The 21182-nt window shown below is 39.9% G+C and overlaps 1 protein-coding gene across 3 annotated transcripts in view; it reads left to right on the plus strand.

The window, feature by feature from the left end:
• The first annotated feature begins 203 nt into the window (after positions 1–203).
• The window catches only part of clcn5 (chloride channel, voltage-sensitive 5), a 36910-nt gene continuing 15931 nt past the window's right edge, over positions 204–21182 (plus strand). The window contains exons 1-5 of one of the 3 annotated variants that reach the window (XM_012968564.3): positions 204–310; positions 1298–1439; positions 3247–3348; positions 9737–9883; positions 17315–17460. In XM_012968564.3, coding sequence (XP_012824018.1) covers positions 9739–9883; positions 17315–17460 — 291 coding nt within the window. In that variant the 5' untranslated portion in view covers positions 204–310; positions 1298–1439; positions 3247–3348; positions 9737–9738. 3 annotated transcript variants of the gene reach the window in all.

Below are 21182 nucleotides of genomic sequence, written 5' to 3' on the forward strand. Positions count from 1 at the left end.
AGGTTTCGCACTGTAGAGTATTTACAAATAAAAGTGCTGGGAATGATATCTAAGGGACAGGAAAACAACTGCAGTTCAGAATTGGGGGAGAAAGTGCCTCTCAGCTGAGCAGGAATATTGTGAGGCAGCCTGACTGGGAGCAGAGAGACAGGGGCAGGGCTTGTGCTGCTATTGCACAGTTCTGCTTGTCATTCACATTTATGACCACTTCCTGTGGAAGAATGAAAGGATACGCCCAGCCCTCATACCAGCCTAGTCACCGATCTGAGAGGGTCTGTCTGCGACTCTGATGTAATTACATGTTAGAGAGGTAAAAAGCTACTTAAACCATTTTATTTCTGGGCCACTATAGAGTTAAAGCAAGGAGGTCACTGGGAAGGGCTGTGGAAAAACAGGGAGAGATGTTGCTTATAGCAGCAGTGGGTGCAATAGCCTCTGGGAAGGGACTGTGGCTGTGGGATAGCAGGTATAGTAGGGAGAGATGGTGCCTATAGTAGCAGTGGGGGGATAATAGCCTCTGGGAAGGGACTGTGGCTGTGGGATTGCAGGTATAGTAGGGAGAGATGGTGCCTATAGTAGCAGTGGGATTAATAGCCTCTGGGAAGGGACTGTGGCTGTGGGATAGCAGGTATAATAGGGAGAGATGGTGCCTATAGTAGCAGTGGGGGGGATAATAGCCTCTGGGAAGGGACTGTGGCTGTGGGATAGCAGGTATAGTAGGGAGAGAGGGTGCCTATAGTAGCAGTGGGGGTAATAACCTCTGAAAAGGGACTGTGGCTGTGGGATAGCAGGTATAGTAGAGAGAGAAGGTGCCTATAATAGTAGTGGGGGATAATAGCCTCTGGGAAGGGACTGTGGCTGTGGGATTGCAGGTATAGTAGGGAGAGAGATGGTGCCTATAGTAGCAGTGGGATAATAGCCTGTGGGAAGGGACTGTGGCTGTGGGATAGCAGGTATAGTAGGGAGAGATGGTGCCTATAGTAGCAGTGGGGGATAATAGCCTCTGGAAAAGGACTGTGGCTGTGGGATAGCAGGGAAGTAGGGAGAGATGGTGCCTATAGTAGCAGTGGGGATAATAGCCTCTGGGAAGGGACTGTGGCTGTGGGATTGCAGGTATAGTAGGGAGAGATGGTGCCTATAATAGCAGTGGGGATAATAGCCTCTGGGAAGGGACTGTGGCTGTGGGATAGCAGGTATAGTAGGTAGAGAGGTGGTACCTATAGTAGCAGTGGGGGGGAATAGCCTCTTTACTGTTACCCAGCTCACCTCTTCTCATTCATTATTTTGGCTTTTTTAGGTGACTAACACAATGCTGTGATTGCATTCAGAAAAGTAATACTCTGCTGCAAGTTCTTCCATGTTTTTTAGCTGATCTTCTCTCTTCTTGAGAGCACAATACCACTCAGGAGGTGACCACAAAATTATGGCTTGACAATGGGGTAAGCATTGCTTGTATGTGTCCCTATTTACTGTGATACAGGTATCGGACCTCTTATTCGGAAACCCATTATCCAGAAAGTAATTCACATTTTTAAAAATGGTTTCCCTTTTCTCTGTAATAATAAAACAGTAACTTGTACTTGATCCCAACTAAGATATAATTAATCCTTATTGGATCCAAAACCATCCTATTGGGTTTAATTAGTGTTTAAATACTTTTTTTTAGTAGACTTTAGGTAGGAGATCCCAATTACGGAAAGACCCCTTATCTGGAAAACCCTAGGTCCCGAGCATTCTGGATAATAGGTCCCATACCTGTACTTAGTAAAACTGCTTTGTTGTTTACAACTGAGAACTATTTCAACTTTGCACTTTTGTTTCAGTACTGCTAGTGAACCATTAGACATGTGGTTGTAATAATCTAGTCTGTGGCCAGAGCTCTTATCTTTTAAAACTTTGAAGACACTGACCATATATTTACATATTGTAATTTACAGGAGATCAATTAAACCTAATTTGCAAGGGAACGTAGCCACGCTTGTGTAAGAAACTGTTAAATATTTACTGCTGTTAGGAAACATTGTGTTCCAGCAAATCAGTTCATTTTATCTATTGGATGAAACAATGAACTTGATAAGTAGTTTGTTCTGAGAATATCAACACCAAGGTGTTATTTCCAGACTTAAGGTGGCCATACACGTGGCGATTTCCGATCTTTCGTGCGACCATCGGTTACACGAAAGATTGTACAATCGGCCACTAAATGTTCAGGGCTGAAACGGCAGATAAGGAGGTAGAAACAATAGGATTTCTACCTCCTTCTCCCGATTCAGCCCTGAAGGCAGATTTTGAAGGCGCCTGATCAAAATCTTTTAACCGGCCCGATCCGTGAGTTGACCGACATCAGCAGCTTCCTGCGATATCGGTCGACTCACCGACTTGCCATACACGCACCGAATATCGTACAAAACGAGGTGTATGGCCAGCTTAAAGGTCCCCATACACGAGCCAATTCTAGCTGCTGATATTGGTCCCTTAGACCGATTTGGCAGCTAATCGGGCCATGTATGGGCACTACCGACGGGCCTGCCCGACCGATATCTGGCCTGAAATCGGCCAGATCTCAATCGGGCAGGTTAGAAAATCTAGTCGGATCGGGGACTGCACTGACTCGTTGATTTATCCTGGATTCTTCCGATATTGCCCACCCATAGGCGATCGGCCCGAGTATTGGGGACCTTAATTTTCAGCATTTTATATTAAGGTGGCCATACTTGCACCGATATTATTGTACAAAAGTCTGTGCCTGAATGGTGGGAGATGTTGCAATGTTGCAACCAATATCAGTAAAAGCCTCGGCCTCTGGTCGATCAGTCAGGACTGAAAATTTTGATTCAGTGCTAAATGGTGTAAAAAATTCCTTTGTATCTACCTTAGCATTACCTTAACATTACCTTAACATTACCTTAACGTTAATAGAGTGGATGAAGGATCTTCCCTACGACCAATGGTTGTGGGAAAGATTATAATTGTAGCATGTATGGCCACCTCTACTTTTTTTTTGTATTTTCAATACAGATAGCTCAGCATATCAGCCTTAATTGCCCTTTATGTAAGATCCTTCCAGCCTCACCACACAGCTTATACTGAATACTGATTTAATGTCCTCTTTTTATCTCTGTTCACTGCATTTGACATTTTTATAACAAACAGGAAGTATGTGTTCCTTCCTCTGATCTCTTCCTATTTTGTGGATGGAAAACAATCTTTTTTTTTTTTTTTTTTGTCTTTTTGCTTTATCAACAGTTTGTACAGCAAGAGGCCTCTATTATAAGAGCTAATGTCTGACATCGAGTAACTGCATCTAAGTAATCCAGCATTTGACCAGGATCCCCCTCTGTCGCAAAGGTAAATTGTGAGCTTAATCATTCTACTCAGGAACCTAATTGCCCATTTCTGCTGACCTGTCAATGTATGTATTGGACAGATATTCTAAATGCATTTTACTATGTTTACATGCCTCCCTGCCTGACAGGTCCCAAGCGCAGGGGTATACTTGGAAGCCTCAGCAGCTCAGCTTTGTAGCATTGTGGCACATCTATATGTGCTATATGAAGCAAAGCTGTGCATGTTTCTTCTATAGACAGAACTTTGAATTCATGCCAGGGATAAACCTATGTTAGTGTAAATACGCTCATTGTGCCAAATACCTGCTTAGGGCCCATTAAAGGGGTGGTTCATCTTTAAGTTAACTTTTAGTATGTTATAGCATGCCCTATTCCTAGGAAATTTGCAACTGGTCTTCATCATTTATTTTTTCTAGTTTTGCAATTATTTGCCTTTCTCTGCTGCATCTTTCCAGTTTTCAAATGATGGTCACCGATCCCAGCAGCCAAAAACGATTACTCCATGAGCTTATGATTTTATTACTATTGTTACTTTTAAGGGCTCTGGCACATGGGGAGATTAGTCGCCCGCGACAAATCTCCCTGTTCGCGGGTGACTAATCTCCCCGAAATGCCATCCCACCAGCGAAAATGTAAATCGCCAGTGGGATGGCATACGCGGCGGCGCGATTTCCCTGAAATCGCGGCGCCACATTTCAGGGAGATCAGTCGCCCGCGAACAGGGAGATTTGTCGAGGGTGACTAATCTCCCTGTGTGCCAGAGCCCTTAGACCTAGCAACCAGGCAGAGGCACTGGAATATGCATAGGAAAGAGAGACTAAAGTAAACAAGACCCTAGCAACCAGATAGCTGCTGAAATTCCAAACTGGAGCGTTGCTAAACAAAAAAATTAAATAAATCAAAAGCCACAAATACTAAATGAAGTATCAATGTCTATGTCATAATAAACAACCCCTTTAAAAGAGTAAATAAAGCAGGGGCAAGCTTATATAAAATGCATAAAAGTGATGAATCTGATTTAATCCATGGTTAAGAGTTTGATTTGTGAAGTGGTTTCAAGTTCTAAAAAGAAACGTGACCTCCAGAGACCTTTTTGTTAAGGGCATTACTGTTATTGAAGTTTAAGTTACTGTAACCTAGTAACATTACCCTCATATATATGCAACTCATACAACTGCATATATTGTACAACTCTTACAACTGCATATATTGTACAACTCTTACAACTGCATATATTGTACAACTCTTACAACTGCATATATTGTACAACTCTTACAACTGCATATATTGTACAACTCATACAACTGCATATATTGTAAGCACATGGAAGGGGATGTTTTGTGCACCAAGTCCTCTCATACTTCCTTGTCTATCTAGGACTTGTAATAGACTGACAGGACGGGACTGACAGGAAGTTCCACTCTTACCAGCTCAATCCTGTTCTTTATTTCCTTCTAGGATCAATCAGATCACTGAATCTTAAATACCTTTGTTATTTAAGCTGCATGCAGTCTGGTAATGTGAGCTGTTGGGATCAATCAGTGATGGTCAGCTTATGGCCCATAATAAGCGCCTATATTTCTAGACCAAAAAGGAGTATCAAGAACATGTTGGGAAAATGCACTTACCTTTAACTATTAGAGGCCCATATGCCATTTCCCAAAATGAAGGCAGGATTTAAACTTCCATGGTTGCAATGTCCGCCAAGTCTGGCATCTAGTGTTACAGCCCAGAATCATATCCACTCAGACATTTCTCTTTACTAGACTCATTCAACCTGCCTTCCTTTTATAAAGGATCCATTCACAGTGAGGGACAATGGGTCTCTGTGGGGAAAGACAAAGCTGCAATGGAGGAAGCAATGTCTAATATCATTTTCTTTTATGCAAGCAGAAACCTGCAAAAAAAGAAAATGGTACAGATTGATGGTAGACAGTAAAATCAAGCTTAATTGATATTTATAATGTCATATGAAGGATGTTTTCACCCAGTTTCATCTATTTTCTGCTATTGTTCAATGAATAAATGCATCTAGTACACAAACATTTGTACATCAGCCCTATACATTGTGTATAACGAAAAAGACATTTACAGGTTCTTTTGTAGGAATTGGCTTAACCTCATTTTATAATGGAGGAGCCAGTTGTGGGGGAGAGGATGGTCAGGGGGTTTGGACAATTAGACTTTGTAGAGTTAAGGTGCCCATACCCGTGAAGATCCGCTCGCTTGGCCACCTACGGGTGGGCGATATCGGGGAACATGTAGGCTAATTCGATCGTTTGGCCCTGGAGCCGATGCGGTCCCCAATCCGACTAAATCTTTTAACCTGCCCGATCGATATCTGCCCAATTTGAGGCCCAATATGGGTCGGGCATGCCCCTCATTTCTTCCCCTACACGGGCCGTTGAGCTGCCAAATCGGTCCAAGGGGCCAATATTGGCAGCTACAATCGACCCGTGTATAGAGTAGAAAGGTTTTACACCTGGAATGATGTTTACATTTGTAAGTATAATATTGTTGCTTAAGCCTTAAGAGGAAGGTTCTGCCTGAAAGTCTTTAGAAGTGCCATTCTGTTTTCCTTTATAGCTGGAGGGCATTTGCCAATGAAAACTGCCTAGTCTTCTCAGAGAGCATCAAGGAGCAGATTTATTAACACTTACCTGACTGTCAGGAATGGCCTTTAACCAGTTGGCATAATTATCAGAACATTTATTTTGCAGGGTGTTGTATTTTCTGTTTGTTGCAGTGATTTAGTCATTTACTTTTTTTTTCTGCAGCTTTCAGGCTTGGAATTTAAATGACTTGGTTGTTAAGGGATAATTGCCCTAGCAACCAGAAAGCATATTTGACATTAAGATACAAGATAAGTTGAAAAAGGGACTGAAAAGGGACGAATAAGCAAACATAAGAATAACAAGTTACTGTTGAAAGTTTTGCTGTAAATCTTCTTGCTTTCGCTTTTAGTGACCCCAAAAACCAGACATCATTTTCAGCTGCAGGTTGGAAGGTGTTTGCTATCCAGTATTGGACTTTAAGACCTGGGAGCTTATCTACAAATTCTATGTGTAGTCATAATGTCAATACTGGCTATTAAACACATGAGTACTTGACTGTCGGCTTTCCTACATTATCAGCAATGATGTCATAGCGGCTGCCTTTCATTTCCTCCCGATATGGGCAACCTAGTTAACCACATAGCACTAACCACCCGTATAGCAACCTAAGACTGTAGGATTTGCATCTGTTCATAAATTCCAACATGGTTACAGTCTTAAAATTATACTATAGATGTTAAATTGGGCAAACAGCTTGATTCTATTGGCATGTCAGAGGCATTAAAATGATACTGACACATTCAACTATAAGAAATCTGACAGTATTTCTAATACAGCTCTGTGCTATTCATTTTGTACAAAAGTTCCACTATACTGCCCCCAGCCCCATGTACCCCATACCAAAGTGCACTGGCTGTATGGAGAGAGTAGTTTCCTGCAGTCATGCCGGGCTGGGGGCAGTTACATTATTCCATAAACTAAAGGACAAATGTAAACAGTATTCTGGTGTATGGAAGGAGTGCAGTGCCCCCAGCCCAACCTTATTGGCAGCTGGCTCTCATTATAGGTATGTGTTCATATTGCATTAATGATTTTTCTGACTGACCAGTAAATATAGAAGGGTTGTGAGGGATATTGTAATAAGTGTCATTTACAAAGGCACCAGGCAGAACAGTAAGGGGCACTAAAGCAAGCTGAATGCAAGCAGCACTGTATTCCTGCTTTCAAGTTTGTAATTGACATCTAAGGTGTCAATGGGGCTGGTTCTTGGATAAACACAGCCTCTACACAGGTCAGGCAGATTCCGGTGCCAAAATCCACTTTATGTGCTGAGATTCAGACCTATGTGCCATAAGCCTATGGGTAGAGGATTAGAAAGATTAAGGCATCCATATGGAATAATAATTTAATTGGTACTTATTTAGCCAAGTTATCTGGCCAATTATTAAGTGTAGGAACAACTAATGAGACTGTCCTGCTATCAGATGCCTTTGGGATAATACAGGACCTAAAAAGTGACAGTCGCTACACTAGCTTCTATCCTCGTGTTGTTACCAATATCGCACAATGCTTGTCCATTCAAACTGTGGGTTGTTCAGTGCGACAGGCTACAAATTCAAAATACACTTACAGGCTAAAATTAATACAGAGAAAGAGGCTTTGCTCCTATTGCCTACATAAAGTGCTACAAAATCTATTGGTATAGGAACACTTTTACATAAGTATATGTTATGGTTATGAGTTGCTATACCTGGCCTGTGGCTCTTACAGGTGCTGATGGATGCTGGAAACTAGCCCAAAACAATTGTAGGGCTTCTGATTGAAAAGCTCTGCTTTAGTACACAAGTTTCTCCAAATAATTATTCCACCCATTCTGTGTCAGAGAACACGTGAACTAAAGGGAATGGGGTAGGAACTGAATTTGGAAACTCAACAAGGAAGCAGCCAGAAAAATCCTGTCTGTAGATCAGCTGAATGTAATGATTTAAAAACACGTATTGGTTTCAGGCTTGAATACATAATCAGCTACAGTGTTTGAAAATCATTGCCCTCTTCTGAGCACTGGATAATTAAACTAGTATGTGTTAAACACTCCTTAGTTCCAAACAAGGTTAGAGATATTGTAATATATTGTGTGTCAAACATTCAGTCATAGTTGCAAGAATATCGAATACAACACATACACTGCTGCAGCCCCCAGGGGGTTATTCACCTTTGAGTTAATTTTTAGTATGATGGAGCTGGTAATTGCAATTGACTTTTATTTTTTATTATTTGTAGTTTTTCAATTATTTCAAGTTTTGTTCAGCAGCTCTCCAGTTTGGAGTTTCAGCAGCCAAAATTTGGACCCTTTGCTAGGGTCCAAATTACCTTCGTAACCAGGGAGTCATTTGAATGAGGAGGAGAGGACCTGAGTACAAAAATAAGTTATAAAAAATAACAATAGAATTTTAGCATCACAAAGCAATAGTTTTTGGGTTACCAGGGTCCGTGACCCAATTTTGAAAGCTGCAAAGGGTTTTGGAAAAGGCAAGAACTATAAAAAAAATAAATAATGAAGACCAATTGAAAAGTTGCTTAAAATTGGCCTATAACATACTAAAAGTTAACTAAAAGGTGATCCACAATATATGGATAAAAGCCTTTCAGCTTTTGTGAACTACAATTCCCAGCATCTCCAAGCAACTCTGTTGTGCATGCTGAAAGTTATCATTTGCAATAGCAGGATGGCTAGGAGTTAGACATTTTTACTTTAAAGGAATACTGTCATGGGAATGTTTTTTTCAAAATGCATCAGTTAATAGAGCTTCTCCAGCAGAATCCTGCATTGTAATCCGTTTTTCACACAAACAGGTTTCACACAAACAGGTTTTTTTCATTTAATTTTGAAATTTCACATGGGGCTAGCCATATTTTTCATTTCCCAGGGTGCCACAGACATGTGACCTGTGCTCTGTTAAACTTCAGTCACACTTTACTGCAGAGCTGCAAGTTGGAGTGGTATCCCCCCGTCCCAGCAGCGATCAGCAGAACAATGGGAAGGGAGCAAGATAGCAGCTCCCAGTAGATATCAGAATAGAACACTCAATAGTAAGAAATCCAAGTCTGGCTTGGGACTCCTCCAGTTACATGGGAGTAGGAGAAATAATAGGTTACCTGAAAGCAGTTCTAATGTGTAGCGCTGGCTCCTCCTGAAAGCTCAGACTCCGGCACAATGCACTGAGATGGCTCCTACACACCAATATTACAGCTAAAAAAATACATTTGTTGGTTCAAGAATAACATTTTAAATGGTAGAGTGAATTATTTGCTATGTAAACAGTGTAATTTAGAAATAAAAAGTATACCATAATAATCATGATCTCTTTAATATGTCATTGCTATGTTTCCCAAACCCAGTACATGGTACAGGTATTGGACCCCTTATCCGGAAACCCGTTATCCAGAAAGCTCCGAATTACGGAATGCCCATCTCCCATAGACTCCATTTTAATCAAATAATTCAAGATTTTAAAACTGATTTCCTTTTTCTATGTAGAAATAAAACAGAACCTTGTAATTGATTCCAACTAAGATATAATTAATCCTTATTGGATGCAAAACAATCCTATTGGGTTTAATTAATGTTTTATTGATTTTTTAGTAGACTTAAAGTATTGAGATCCAAATTACGGAAAGACCCCTTATCCGGAATACCCTTGGTCCCGAGCATTCTGGATAATGGGTCCTATACCTGTATATCATTCTCTTTGTGCAGTATCTGATCTAAATCCTCTGTCTTTTTTGCTGCTAAGCCTCGCTTCATCTGTTTTTCTCTCTTTTATTATAATTCAGGGATGGACAACAAAGGATTTCGCCGTTCCAGCCTCACAAGTTTTCACAGCAGCACTAGTGACGAAGACATGGTTGAAATAAACGAGGCTACCCTGGATTTTACCATGACGGATGATGTGCCCCCCATTGACAGAGACATGGCTGGAGGTAAAAAATTCACTTGTTTTGTTGATTAGACACTTGCTGTGTTGTTTACTTAGCTGAATGGACTTGAGTCCAAAAATGGCATCTTGACCGCTGTACTATTCATCTGCATACATGGATCAGTGCTTGTGCCACCCTCGGCCTGCAGTACTCATTGTCTCATGATGCAATATGTCATGATCCTGACCTAATTCCTTCTGAGTTCATAATAATAAGTTCTCCCTCTTACAGCTAAACATTAAATTCCTGTTTCTTGGTTCCTCTCCTGCTTTCACTTCTGTATCTGCCTAATCTTGTAATTGTAACAAGCAGTTTGGCAACAAAAGTGAGAGGTGTGGTTTCCTGCTTTGTTACAGCTGCTGGCTGTGCGGCCTGTTGGCCAAATGGTACAGTAAATCTGTAACACCTGTACCTGCTCTTTTGTGTGAGGTGCTACTTTACTTTCCACCCACGTTTCCAGCAGCACCATCTCCTTTGTTCTTCATGAATAGAGAAAGATATAAAAAGAGGGGAGTTAATCCAGGCACGTGTAATTACTGCAGGGCTGGCAACGTGCAGATCTGTGCCCATAGTGCCCATCCACTCCGCCTGTCAGCACTGTACCTGTAATTAAAAAGGGATCTCAATGTTTTCCAGTGTGTCTGTATCTGATGCTTTGTTTGCTTGTTTTAAACTGAACTGAATATATACTGAATATATATTTTGCCAATGGAAAATATGTACCTCACCCAAGGCAGGCATTCGGGTACTTTCCACTGGATCTAACAAATAGGCATAAGTATTGCATGTCCACACCCTTATGTTTGTACACGTGGCGATTTGTGACCATCGGTCGCACGAAAGATCATTAAATCTGCCACTAACGTTCAGGGCTGAAACGGCAGATTCCTTCTGCCGATTCAGCCCTGACAGCAGATTCTGCTCAGGCGCCATAGATCTATGGCGCCTGATCAAAATCTTTTAACCTGGCCGATCAGCGAGTCGACTGATATCAGCAGCCTCCTGCGATATTGGTCGACTTGCCGACTTGCCATACATGTACCGAATATCGTACGAAACAAGGTTTCGTACGATATTATTGGTGCGTGTATGGCCAGCTTAAGAGTATCTGAGAGTATCTGGTATCTGATAGGCAAGTTTCTCTTTCAATAAACATCCCCTTTTCTCAGAATAAGAAATTAAATCCAATAATAATGTGGCTAGAAATGCTGTATTTTATATGCTAAACTTACAGGCACATTTATTAATAGTCGAACAAAGGCAAATTCACATTTTTGTTAAACATGTTTGGTAATTGTAACTGTGTTTCCAGAGAATGTGTGTGACATTCAACTTACTTATATAATACTACTGTGATCATGTACAGGTTGTTCCTGTTAGTAAAAAATCTGCCTATGAACTTTGCCTTATTCTTATCATTTATAGTTCACTTACATTTGCACATCTGGCTTGTAAGGAAATAGAAATCTATATTGTGTGTAGGGTTTGTATCTTGCAAAGTATTCCATTTTACATAGTAGCATAGTAAGTTAGGTTTAAAAAAGAAACGGGTCCATCAAGTTCAACCTTTTATATCTATAAGCAAATTGGCTAACTGCTAGTTGATCCAGAGGAAGGCAAAAAAAAACAAAAAAAAACCCTTCTGAAACCTCTCTAATTTGCCTCAGAGGGGGGAAAGTTCTGTCCTTACGCCAAGATGGCAATTAGACCAGTTCCTCACTTGCTTAAAAGCCATCCAACCTCTTCTTGAAGCTATCTAATGTATCTGCCAGTACGACTGATTCAGGGAGGGAATTCCACAACTTCCCAGCTCTCATTGTAAAAAAAAAAAAAAAAAAGCAGGAGTCCCCAACCTTTCTTACTCATGAGCCACAGTCAAAAGTAAAAAGACTTGGAGAGCAACACAAGCACCATAAAAGTTCATGGAGGAGCCAAATAAGGGCTATGATTGGCTATTAGTAGCCTCTATGCACACTGTCAGCTTACAGGGGGCTTTATTTTAATTTTTTCTTGTTTTTATTCAACCAAAACTTGCCACATCCAAGGGGTTGGTGAGCAACATGTTTCCCCCTGAGCCACTGGTTGAGGATCACTGGTGTTGATGGAACCTTTTTTCTTACAATCAAAATGGGTGCCCCCATGTCAGTTGGAAGGACCTACTGGTAAATAAACCATTAGAGAGATTATTATATGACCCCCTTATATATTTATACATATTTATCATATCCCAGCTTAAAGGACTAGGAAAGGTTAATATAAATTAAAAGTAAGTCTAAAGGTATTCTTTTTAAGTACTTACTGCATATCTAAATTCCCAGATCCCTGTTTGCTTCTCTGAGATATGGTGCTGGCAGCCTACAGCAGTGTGAAGCCTACAGTGACATCACTGAAATCTCTCTCCCCTTCCTGTAGGCTGCCAGCGGCAGTAGCCTTCAGTATCAATGCACATGTGTGTAACTTGATCCTGTCTCCTGTTCTGAGCTACACATGCCCACCAGCCAATCAGAAGCAGATCTGCCAGAGGGGGGAGGGAATGAAACACATGTGCAGTATGAAGCGAGGAGGGAGAATACCTTTTTAAAGATGGCTGTCGGTTCAAGAAAACATGTGAAGTGTGACTGAGTAAATATTTGATTAGGTGAGCCAAAAGTGTGGCGTTTTTACTAAACAGTAGGAGGAATATTGGGCAGTATGCTTTTTAAATTTTGACTTTGCATTCTCCTTTAAGCGCCACTTCTCCAGCGCAATCAACCCCAACTTGGCCAGTCTGTCTTTATAACTGAGACTTTACCCTTTACCAGCTTTGTTGCCCTTTTTTAGACCCTCTGTAATTCAATAATATCCTGTTTAAAAAGTGGAGACCAAAACTGCACAGCATATTCTAGATGGGGCTTTATCAGCTCTTTGGAAAGTGGAAGGATGACCCCCTCCTTTTTCCCCCCCCTTAATTTTTATTTTTTTGAGTTATGACCAGTTACAGTATATATGACTAAACTACCTTTGCTTTTATTGCCCCTGTGCACATGGGATTACTTGACTGCCTACTTAACTGTTTTCAATCTTGGAGCGAACATGAGAAATTTCTGTAAATGCCTGTGGTTACGAATGCTTTTCTTGTTTTGATATTTGCCTTATTAGCACATTTTTTTAATGTGATTCAAGCTTTATATCTAACAATCCTTATTCCAGTGAAAAGAGGAAACTGAGTTGATCTGTGTGGGTGCTGTGAATCATATTCTGTTCCTTGGGTTTTGTATGCTACAGTATCCATTGTATGCTATTGTTCCATCTAGTGGCTGTTACTGTTATTGCATGCTAGTATAATGGGCACATTTGCTTATATGAATGAAGTGACTGACAGCAGCCAATCAAGTGCAAGTTAGACTAATAAAAATCTAATGCTCTTTGTACCTTTATATAGGAATCTGACTTTGTGTAATCACAAAGCATTAATTAATGTTTTGGCTGTAAATACCTATCCAAACCTTTCCTTAAGGACTGTCAATATGTTAAAAAGAAAAACATGTCAGCCAAGGAGAGGCTGCAGTGTATGGGAAGCAGTCACTCAATTGCTTCTTTGAATTTTTCATTCAAAACACTGCCTGCCTTTAAAGTAAATTGGACCCTAGCAATCAGACAGCTGCTGAAAATGAACAGAGATTCTCGTCAAAAAGATAAATTAAAAAAACATACTAAATCAAGATCAGCTGCAAATATTATCAGCAAATCATGGTCTGCATCATAACAAACATTTATTTAAAGGTGAGCTACATATGTGCTCCTATAGTGTAAAGCTCTGTATTTCTCTCCTTCTTTTTCTCACCCCCCCCCCCTCCTTTCTGGGTTACAGCTAAGTTACGGCAATTGTTAATCTATTGGCTCAGTTGGGGACCAGCATAAAGATGCGAAACATAAAAAAAGGGTTTTTAAAAAAGGTGTTAGTTCCCCTTTAAAACATTCAGGAAGGAGCAAAATGTAGAGAAGCATTTTGGATTTTAGGATTGAGTAGCTATGTTTAAATGATCTTATGCCTTACAGAGAGAATTGATTTCTCCTGTAACACTGTTATCATTTAGTGTTTACTTCAGTTATCATTTGATTATAATGAATGGAGTGCTGTGCGCACTAGAGGGCAGTGTCTTTCAGGAAATCCCTTGCAATGAGAGGGTATATAGAGTATAGTATATAGGGTATACTGTTCTATTTGTGGCGTTTGAGGAAGGTGCATTGAGTTTACTGACCTGTTTACATAGTAAAGGAAGATTACAGCTGCTAGAATGGTGTAGTCCTGTATTTGCTAGGTACAGTATATAATGAAGTCGCCTACAGCACTGAATGATTGGGTGCGCCCAGCCCAGAGTTCAATATGTTAATCCAGATGTGCCAGCCCCTCCATGTGTAACACAGCCAAATCTTACAGAAGCAACATTTACATGAACTAGCTAGCAGGGAATCTATATAATCGAAAAAGTTCAACAAATGTCTATATTAATACAAGCAACATTTCTCTTTTCAAAGTGTATATAGGCAATTCCCGTCTTTACATTAATGTATGTGTTTAGTTATTACAAAATACAACTCCCATTCAGAATCTGTTTGTATTTTCCCTGTTCTTTCTCATTATTCATGGTAAGTGAATTATTAATCTGGAAGCCCAGTCTCCTCCATTATTGTTCTTTGTTCTGTCTGTCTGCTGGTAGGCATCTCTTGTTAATTAATAATATGTGAGCCAGGTGCCCAGAGAACACTCTGTACCTTTATGATATCGGCATACATTCAGAATATATGCCACGTTTACTCTCTATGAATGTGTATGTAGACAGACATACAGATAGATAGAGGGTGTTTTCCATATATTTTTCTATATATAGACAAAAAGTATTGGGTAGGTAGTGCAGAAAACCTCCAATTTCCCCACACCCAGAAGCTGTCTTTCTAGGGAGAAGTCTGTAAGTACCAGTTTGGGAAATACAGCAATGTGTGAAGCTCATATAGATTAAAAAAAAAAACGCATGTGGAAAATAAAGGAATAAATGACATGGTTGTAAAACCATAATATCTAGCAGTTAATGCAGGTTTTATATAGACATAAAAGGTTGAAATCGATACACTTGTCTTTCTTTCAAGTTACTATGTAGAATATGTGAGGAGCTGCAGGTAGAGGATCCCGGAACTAGTGTTTAGCCCTCTTCTAGATGGGCCTGTAATGCCGATGGTAAGATTTGCCATCACTAAGTACGTATCTCCTTTTTCTATTAAATTATTAATCATTTAAAGATCACTGTGTGACTTCAATGGACTTTGTCCATTTCATATGGCGACTCCGTATGTGTGAGAGAAGCAAATTGTGAGCCGATGCTTCAGGGCTGATTATTAATCAGTTCTCATGCAGAGTGCACTGGTTTTATGCTGCAATGTAAGGGGATGTTGAAGAAATTATTCATCAAGCTTGTATTGTGTAAATGCAGGATAACAAATTAACTTTCAGTACAGAGATGATCCAGGGACTGGAGGTTGAAGCTTGATGGATGAATGTTCTTTTTTCAACTTCAGTTACTTCACTCTTCACCTTCCTATTGTACTGAGCTTAGCTCCTGCAGTAGCACAGATTTAATCTTGGGAGACAAATCTTACTGTGTGCCCATCACCCTAATGTTATGTCAAAGACTAGACATTTACCCCCTTAAGATTAATTATAGTGTGTTTAGCTTTTATACTCTTCTTTCTTTTAATATACTGTTGAATTAGGAAAGGCACACGAAGGTGAACATGGAGTAGGAGATATATGGAAATAGGACCAGATTTTAGGAGCAAGCAGTTAATTTATTAAAGGGCAACTGTTACCTCGAAATTGTGGTGATCATTTGACTCTCTCACTTCTGTAATACCAGGGTTATGGTATTATATTATAAGCATAGTAGGAACCCCCTTGGGAGGTGATTAGGAGCCTTTAGTAGGCAACAAATGGGCCTAATTGAGCTGATGCTGCCCTCCATTGGCCCCTAAGTGTATCACCTAAAAAAAACAGGGTAGCACAAGTGCTTCTCAGGTTATGTTTGTCTAAAAAATAAATAATTATTAATCAATTAATTCAGTAATATTATTTCTATTGTGTCAAACCATAGGAGATATAAGTCTGGAATGCCAAACCTGAACAGTGGCCTCATTGTAAAATAAAGCCAAATATTTGTCTGGTGGATGTGATATCATTTTGTCATAACATGACAGGCATCACTGGGTGATTCTAATGGAGCAACAACAGTACAGTCATTGTAAAATCAATAATGTATGCTTGCTCTGTATTTATAGTGTTCTTCAAGTCTTTTGTAGTAGATCCCACTAAACAGTTTGTTTCATTTATAGATAATTTATAGATTGTTCAATTAACTGATGCCTTAGGATCCAGTTGTGTAGAAAGGATGAAGGGAGCACAGAGCGTAATATGAAGGAGTTCATGTAAGTGGAGTAAGTGCCTTTGCTATGCGAGAGGGTTAAATGAAATGAGTGTGTAAGGTGAGAAAGGAGGAGGAGAGACAGAACGAGACCTTTGGTCGGGAAAGAAATCAGCTGACCTCCATTCCAAGACAGAAAGTAGACAATGAAGTACGTAATATGGAGGAGATGAGAATGACTGCAGGAACCAAAGGTGGGTGTAGAAGCAGGCATATCATATGCAGCCTGGGGAAAGATAAGGGACTCTTTTTGTTGTTTTACATGGACAGATAGGGACACTATGTGGTAGGATTTATTAGCTGATACTGGGCTGTGAAAAAATTGGTGTATGTGTTACTGGAACATTAGCTCCCCCTTTTTTTTTTTACTCCCAAACAGATATTGTATATGTACTATATAATGGACTTCATACTACAGTATCATTGCTCCCTTTGGGAAAAATATAAGGTAAAACAAAATGAATGTATTTCAGGGTGTGTTTTGTTCATATATTAAATCATTCATATGAGGTAGCATTAATTTTTAAGCGATTGGGGTGGACATTTCTGAGTTTTTGAAGGCATTACAGCTTGATGATCCAGCAAATGTCAAGTAACTCTGATATGAATATAGTAAAGGAAAAAGAGCATCCATGTCCATATCAGCATTGCTATTGGTATCGCAGAGGGCTGTTGCAGCGAGACATGATTCTGCTTATGTGCTGATACTGGTGGGATCTAAAAGCCATTTGTGGTCATTACTGAAAGGGGGAGGCAGCTCCAGCAGAATGCAGTGATACTGGCCTGCTAATAGGAATCAATGGAAGCTGTATTTGAAGCCAATGGTACTCCCTGTTGGAGGAAACAAAATGTAAACTGAACATATTAGATGATGTGTGAAAGATCTGCTAAAGCTGTAAAGTCTGATTGTAAGACTGGGGCTCGCCCTGCTAAACTGTCCTGTCAGAGAATGAGCTGACTCCCCTCTATTCCTTGTTTTCAGGCTTTGTTTCATACAACGGCAATGGTTTGCATGGTCCCTCTAAGGTGATGGATTTCCTAGACGTGCCAGGAGTGGGGACTTACGAAGACTTTAATACAATCGACTGGGTGAGGGAGAAGTCAAGAGATCGAGACCGGCACAGAGAGGTATTAAATGATATTTTCCCCATTTGTTACGTTTGTGGAACTGAGGAAGTTTGCCAAAACCAGGATTTGGTTCAGGGTTTGTCTGGATCTCAGAAATCACATTTAACAGATGTGTTTAAGCTTTACGGTCTGCGCTGATGAATTTTTAATGATTGGCCCATGAGTGCTATTGACAAGTGAGACTATTACTGATTGGCTTACAATCCAAAGCCCCTAGTATCCATCATTGTTTAGTGAAGGGCCAGTTGGCATAGATGTTATGCTATCTGCCATTAATACTGGATTTCAGACCTTGCTTACAGTCCCAGTGGCAAATCTTTTTCCCCTGGGCAAGTCACTAAGGTTCTTGAAGCCACAAATATGTAAAATGCATGTGATCACTGCTTTTAATTTATATAATTCATGGTAGAAATACAAATACTCCACTTTTTTACGTATGGATTTATATATTTCTTTTATCCAACACAATCTGTGCAAAGAAGAACCTTGCATAATTTAATGTATACATGATATGCTGCTTGTAATGGCCGATACATGGGCCTCAGTGCCTTAGCCAAGGCATTCAGTGTGGCAGTTCCCATTCATATGTATATGTGAATGAAATTACATATAAAAGGCTTGCTCTGTGCATGCAGGTTACATTCTAATGCTTTATTTTTAAATGCAGTTTCACGTTTGAATTGTGTACAGTTATGGACAATTGGTTATTCAGCTGCATAATTCATTGTATATTTCTAACTGAAATCCTGGTGTTGGGTTCCAAAACAAACAGAGGCAAAGTGTATTTATCTCTATATTTGAAAATCTCAATCAGTCATGCATTCCTTTGTGTTACGCATTAAGATCCTGATGTTTATGTAGCTGAGAGCAAATAATAATGTTCCTGTTTCTCTGCTGCTGAACGTTTAGCACTAAGACTTAAGGGCTTAGCAGAGCGGAATGGCGAGGCAGAGTTAGTTACAGGGACATTAACACAAGAATATAAACTACACTCATATTTAAGAGGTCTGCTGTAGCATTTATGTGCAAGGACTCTGCTGTTGTGGTATCCATTTGAAAGGGCTGTAAAAACACCTTTGCTAAAAAGAAACATTACAGGTTTAAATACAAAATGTGTTAAAATTACATTCTGTCTATTTATAATTTAAACAAAAATCCATATTTTCCAATTTTTCTCATTATAAAGCTAATTTTAAAGATGGGCTATTTTCACTGATCATAAACAGGTTCATTTGTTTAGAGTTCCCTAACTTGTTGAACAAACAAACAAACCCCTCCCTTCTCTAAGCAGCAGCCTTTGAGCAGCTAATGAACAGGGGCTTTTCCGTGGACTGGTAATTAGTTTTATCAGCACCTTTAAGGGTTGTGTGGGAGTGAAACTGGCTTAATATTCTTGTTTAGTGTCAGAAATAACTGAAACCATTTAAATAAGAGGCAATAAGTAAATTCAGCACAAGAGCTATTCATTGAGCTCCTTTTGAAAGGGGTGTATACTTTCCCTTTAATTCTTCTCTTCATATGTTCAGCTCTGTTGCACCCAAGGCTGTTCCTACAATAAAATGAGGTGATGAGAACCCCCATCCCCTGGGTAAACTGAAATTGTAAAGACAAAAATGACCAAATATTCTTACAGAATGATATATCAGACCACCTCTTGTTGCATTACCCGATGGGACTGCAGCCTGCAGTGTTTCTTCATTATAATCCATTCATTATAATTACTTTATATAGCCTTGACATATTTGGCAGCTTTTTTGTAGGGATCAAATAGACCTTATGGTCCATTTTATCAGAAGCCATTGGATCTTATCTGCTGTATATTTCCCCCCACGGCTACTTCCACCTCTGAACCTTCACTCACACGCCCCCCCAACCTTTGGCCCCCCCTTCCCCAAAAATTATATGTGGTGGTCCTTGCTTCTTAAGTTACACTACTGAGCCTTCCTACCAATTATGGAGAGGCAGCCTGAACAGAAAAACCAAGGCCGTATGCATTACAGACTGCAGCTGAAGGTTACTCCTCCTTATGAGAAGTTATAGAGTAGATACTAAATTGCTGAATCTTCTGCCTCCAAATTTAACAAAAACAAGTGTGTGATTCCTTATGTATAAACCTGTTTTCAAAGAGCCCATTTTAAGCGAATAAGCATTTTTTCCCTTGTACTTGATGGTAACTAAGCTGCACAAATCCTATTAGGTTTATATAATGTTTAAATGATTTTGAGCAGACTTAAGGTATGGAGAGCCACATTACAGAAAGATCCCTTATCTGGAAAACCCAAGCAATCCAAACAGTAGATCTCATACCTTTTACCTACCGGATTGTGGCCTGCAGCATCATTTACAGTAGTAAAGAGAAATGCAGCAGCTTCCGGATCGCAGAACCCCTAATATCACTGTAATCTGTATGAATAAATAAAAATTGTACAGGTATAGGACCCGTTAGCCAGAATGCTCGGGACCAAGGGTATTCCGGATAAGGGGTCTTTCTGTAATTTGGATCTCCATACCTTAAGTCTACTAAAAAATCAATAAAACATTAATTAAACCCAATAGGATTGTTTTGCATCCAATAAGGATTATTCATATCATAGTTGGGATCAATTACAAGGTACTGTTTTATTACTACAGAGAAAAAGGAAATCAGTTTTACAATTCAGAATTATTTGATTAAAATGGAGTCTATGGGAGACAGGCTTTCCATAATTTGGAGCTTTTTGGATAATGGGTTTCCGGATAAGGGATCCCATACCTGTATATGCTGAAATTTAGCTGCAAAACAGTTCTTCTTTTTCTGCATCATTTGGAATCCTGGCAGGGGAGGAGGGACTAAAATATTGATGTTACAAATTGTAACAACTTCTCCACAGCTTACAGACATCATGCAGGAACTATATAGCCCACAATGCATTGCCCTGTGATGTTCCTTTCCATATTGACATCATGTGTGCAGGGAATTGTGGGATTGGCAGGATGCAGGCTGAGGACAGTCAACTACAGTTATATTTTGAGTCCCAAAGTAGCCAGCCAGATCAGCAGGGGAACAGGGGGTCAGGCTTAGGGAACTGTACCAAACCATATTATTACGTTAAAAATCATAAAAAGGCTGCATATATTTTTAATTGATGTATATTACAAAGTTGCTTGAAATTTGTGTTTGGGTGACGTTCCCCTTTAAAAGTATTATTGAGTAGTATACATTAAAAACAGCAGCGTTTATACGTGACAGTCCTGCTGGTGGGCCCTACTTTAGTACTTTGGATGAGAAGTCGAGGACAGATTATCCGGTTTGGCATTTGGGTAAATACACTTTAAAGGAGAATGCAAGTCAAAATTTATAAAGCATACTGCCCAATAGTCCTCCTGTTGTTTAGTAAAAACGCCACACTTTTGGCTCACCTAATCAAATATTTACTCAGTCACACTTACTTCACATTTTCTAGAACAGGCAGCCATCTCTAAAAAGGTATTCTCCCTTCCTTTCCCTTCTTGCTTCATACTGCACATGTGTTTCATTCCCTCCCCCCCTCCCCTCTGGCAGATCCGCTTCTGATTGGCTGGTGGGCATGTGTAGCTCAGAACAGGAGACAGGATCAAGTTAAACACATGCTCCGAGAATAGGAAGGGGAGAGAGATTTCAGTGATGTCACTGTAGGCTTCACACTGCTGTAGGCTGCCAGCACCATATCTCAGAGAAGCAAGCAGGGATCTGGGAATTTAGA

This window comes from Xenopus tropicalis, chromosome 8, assembly GCF_000004195.4.
Source record: "Xenopus tropicalis strain Nigerian chromosome 8, UCB_Xtro_10.0, whole genome shotgun sequence".
In the NCBI taxonomy this organism is placed as follows: domain Eukaryota; kingdom Metazoa; phylum Chordata; class Amphibia; order Anura; family Pipidae; genus Xenopus; species Xenopus tropicalis.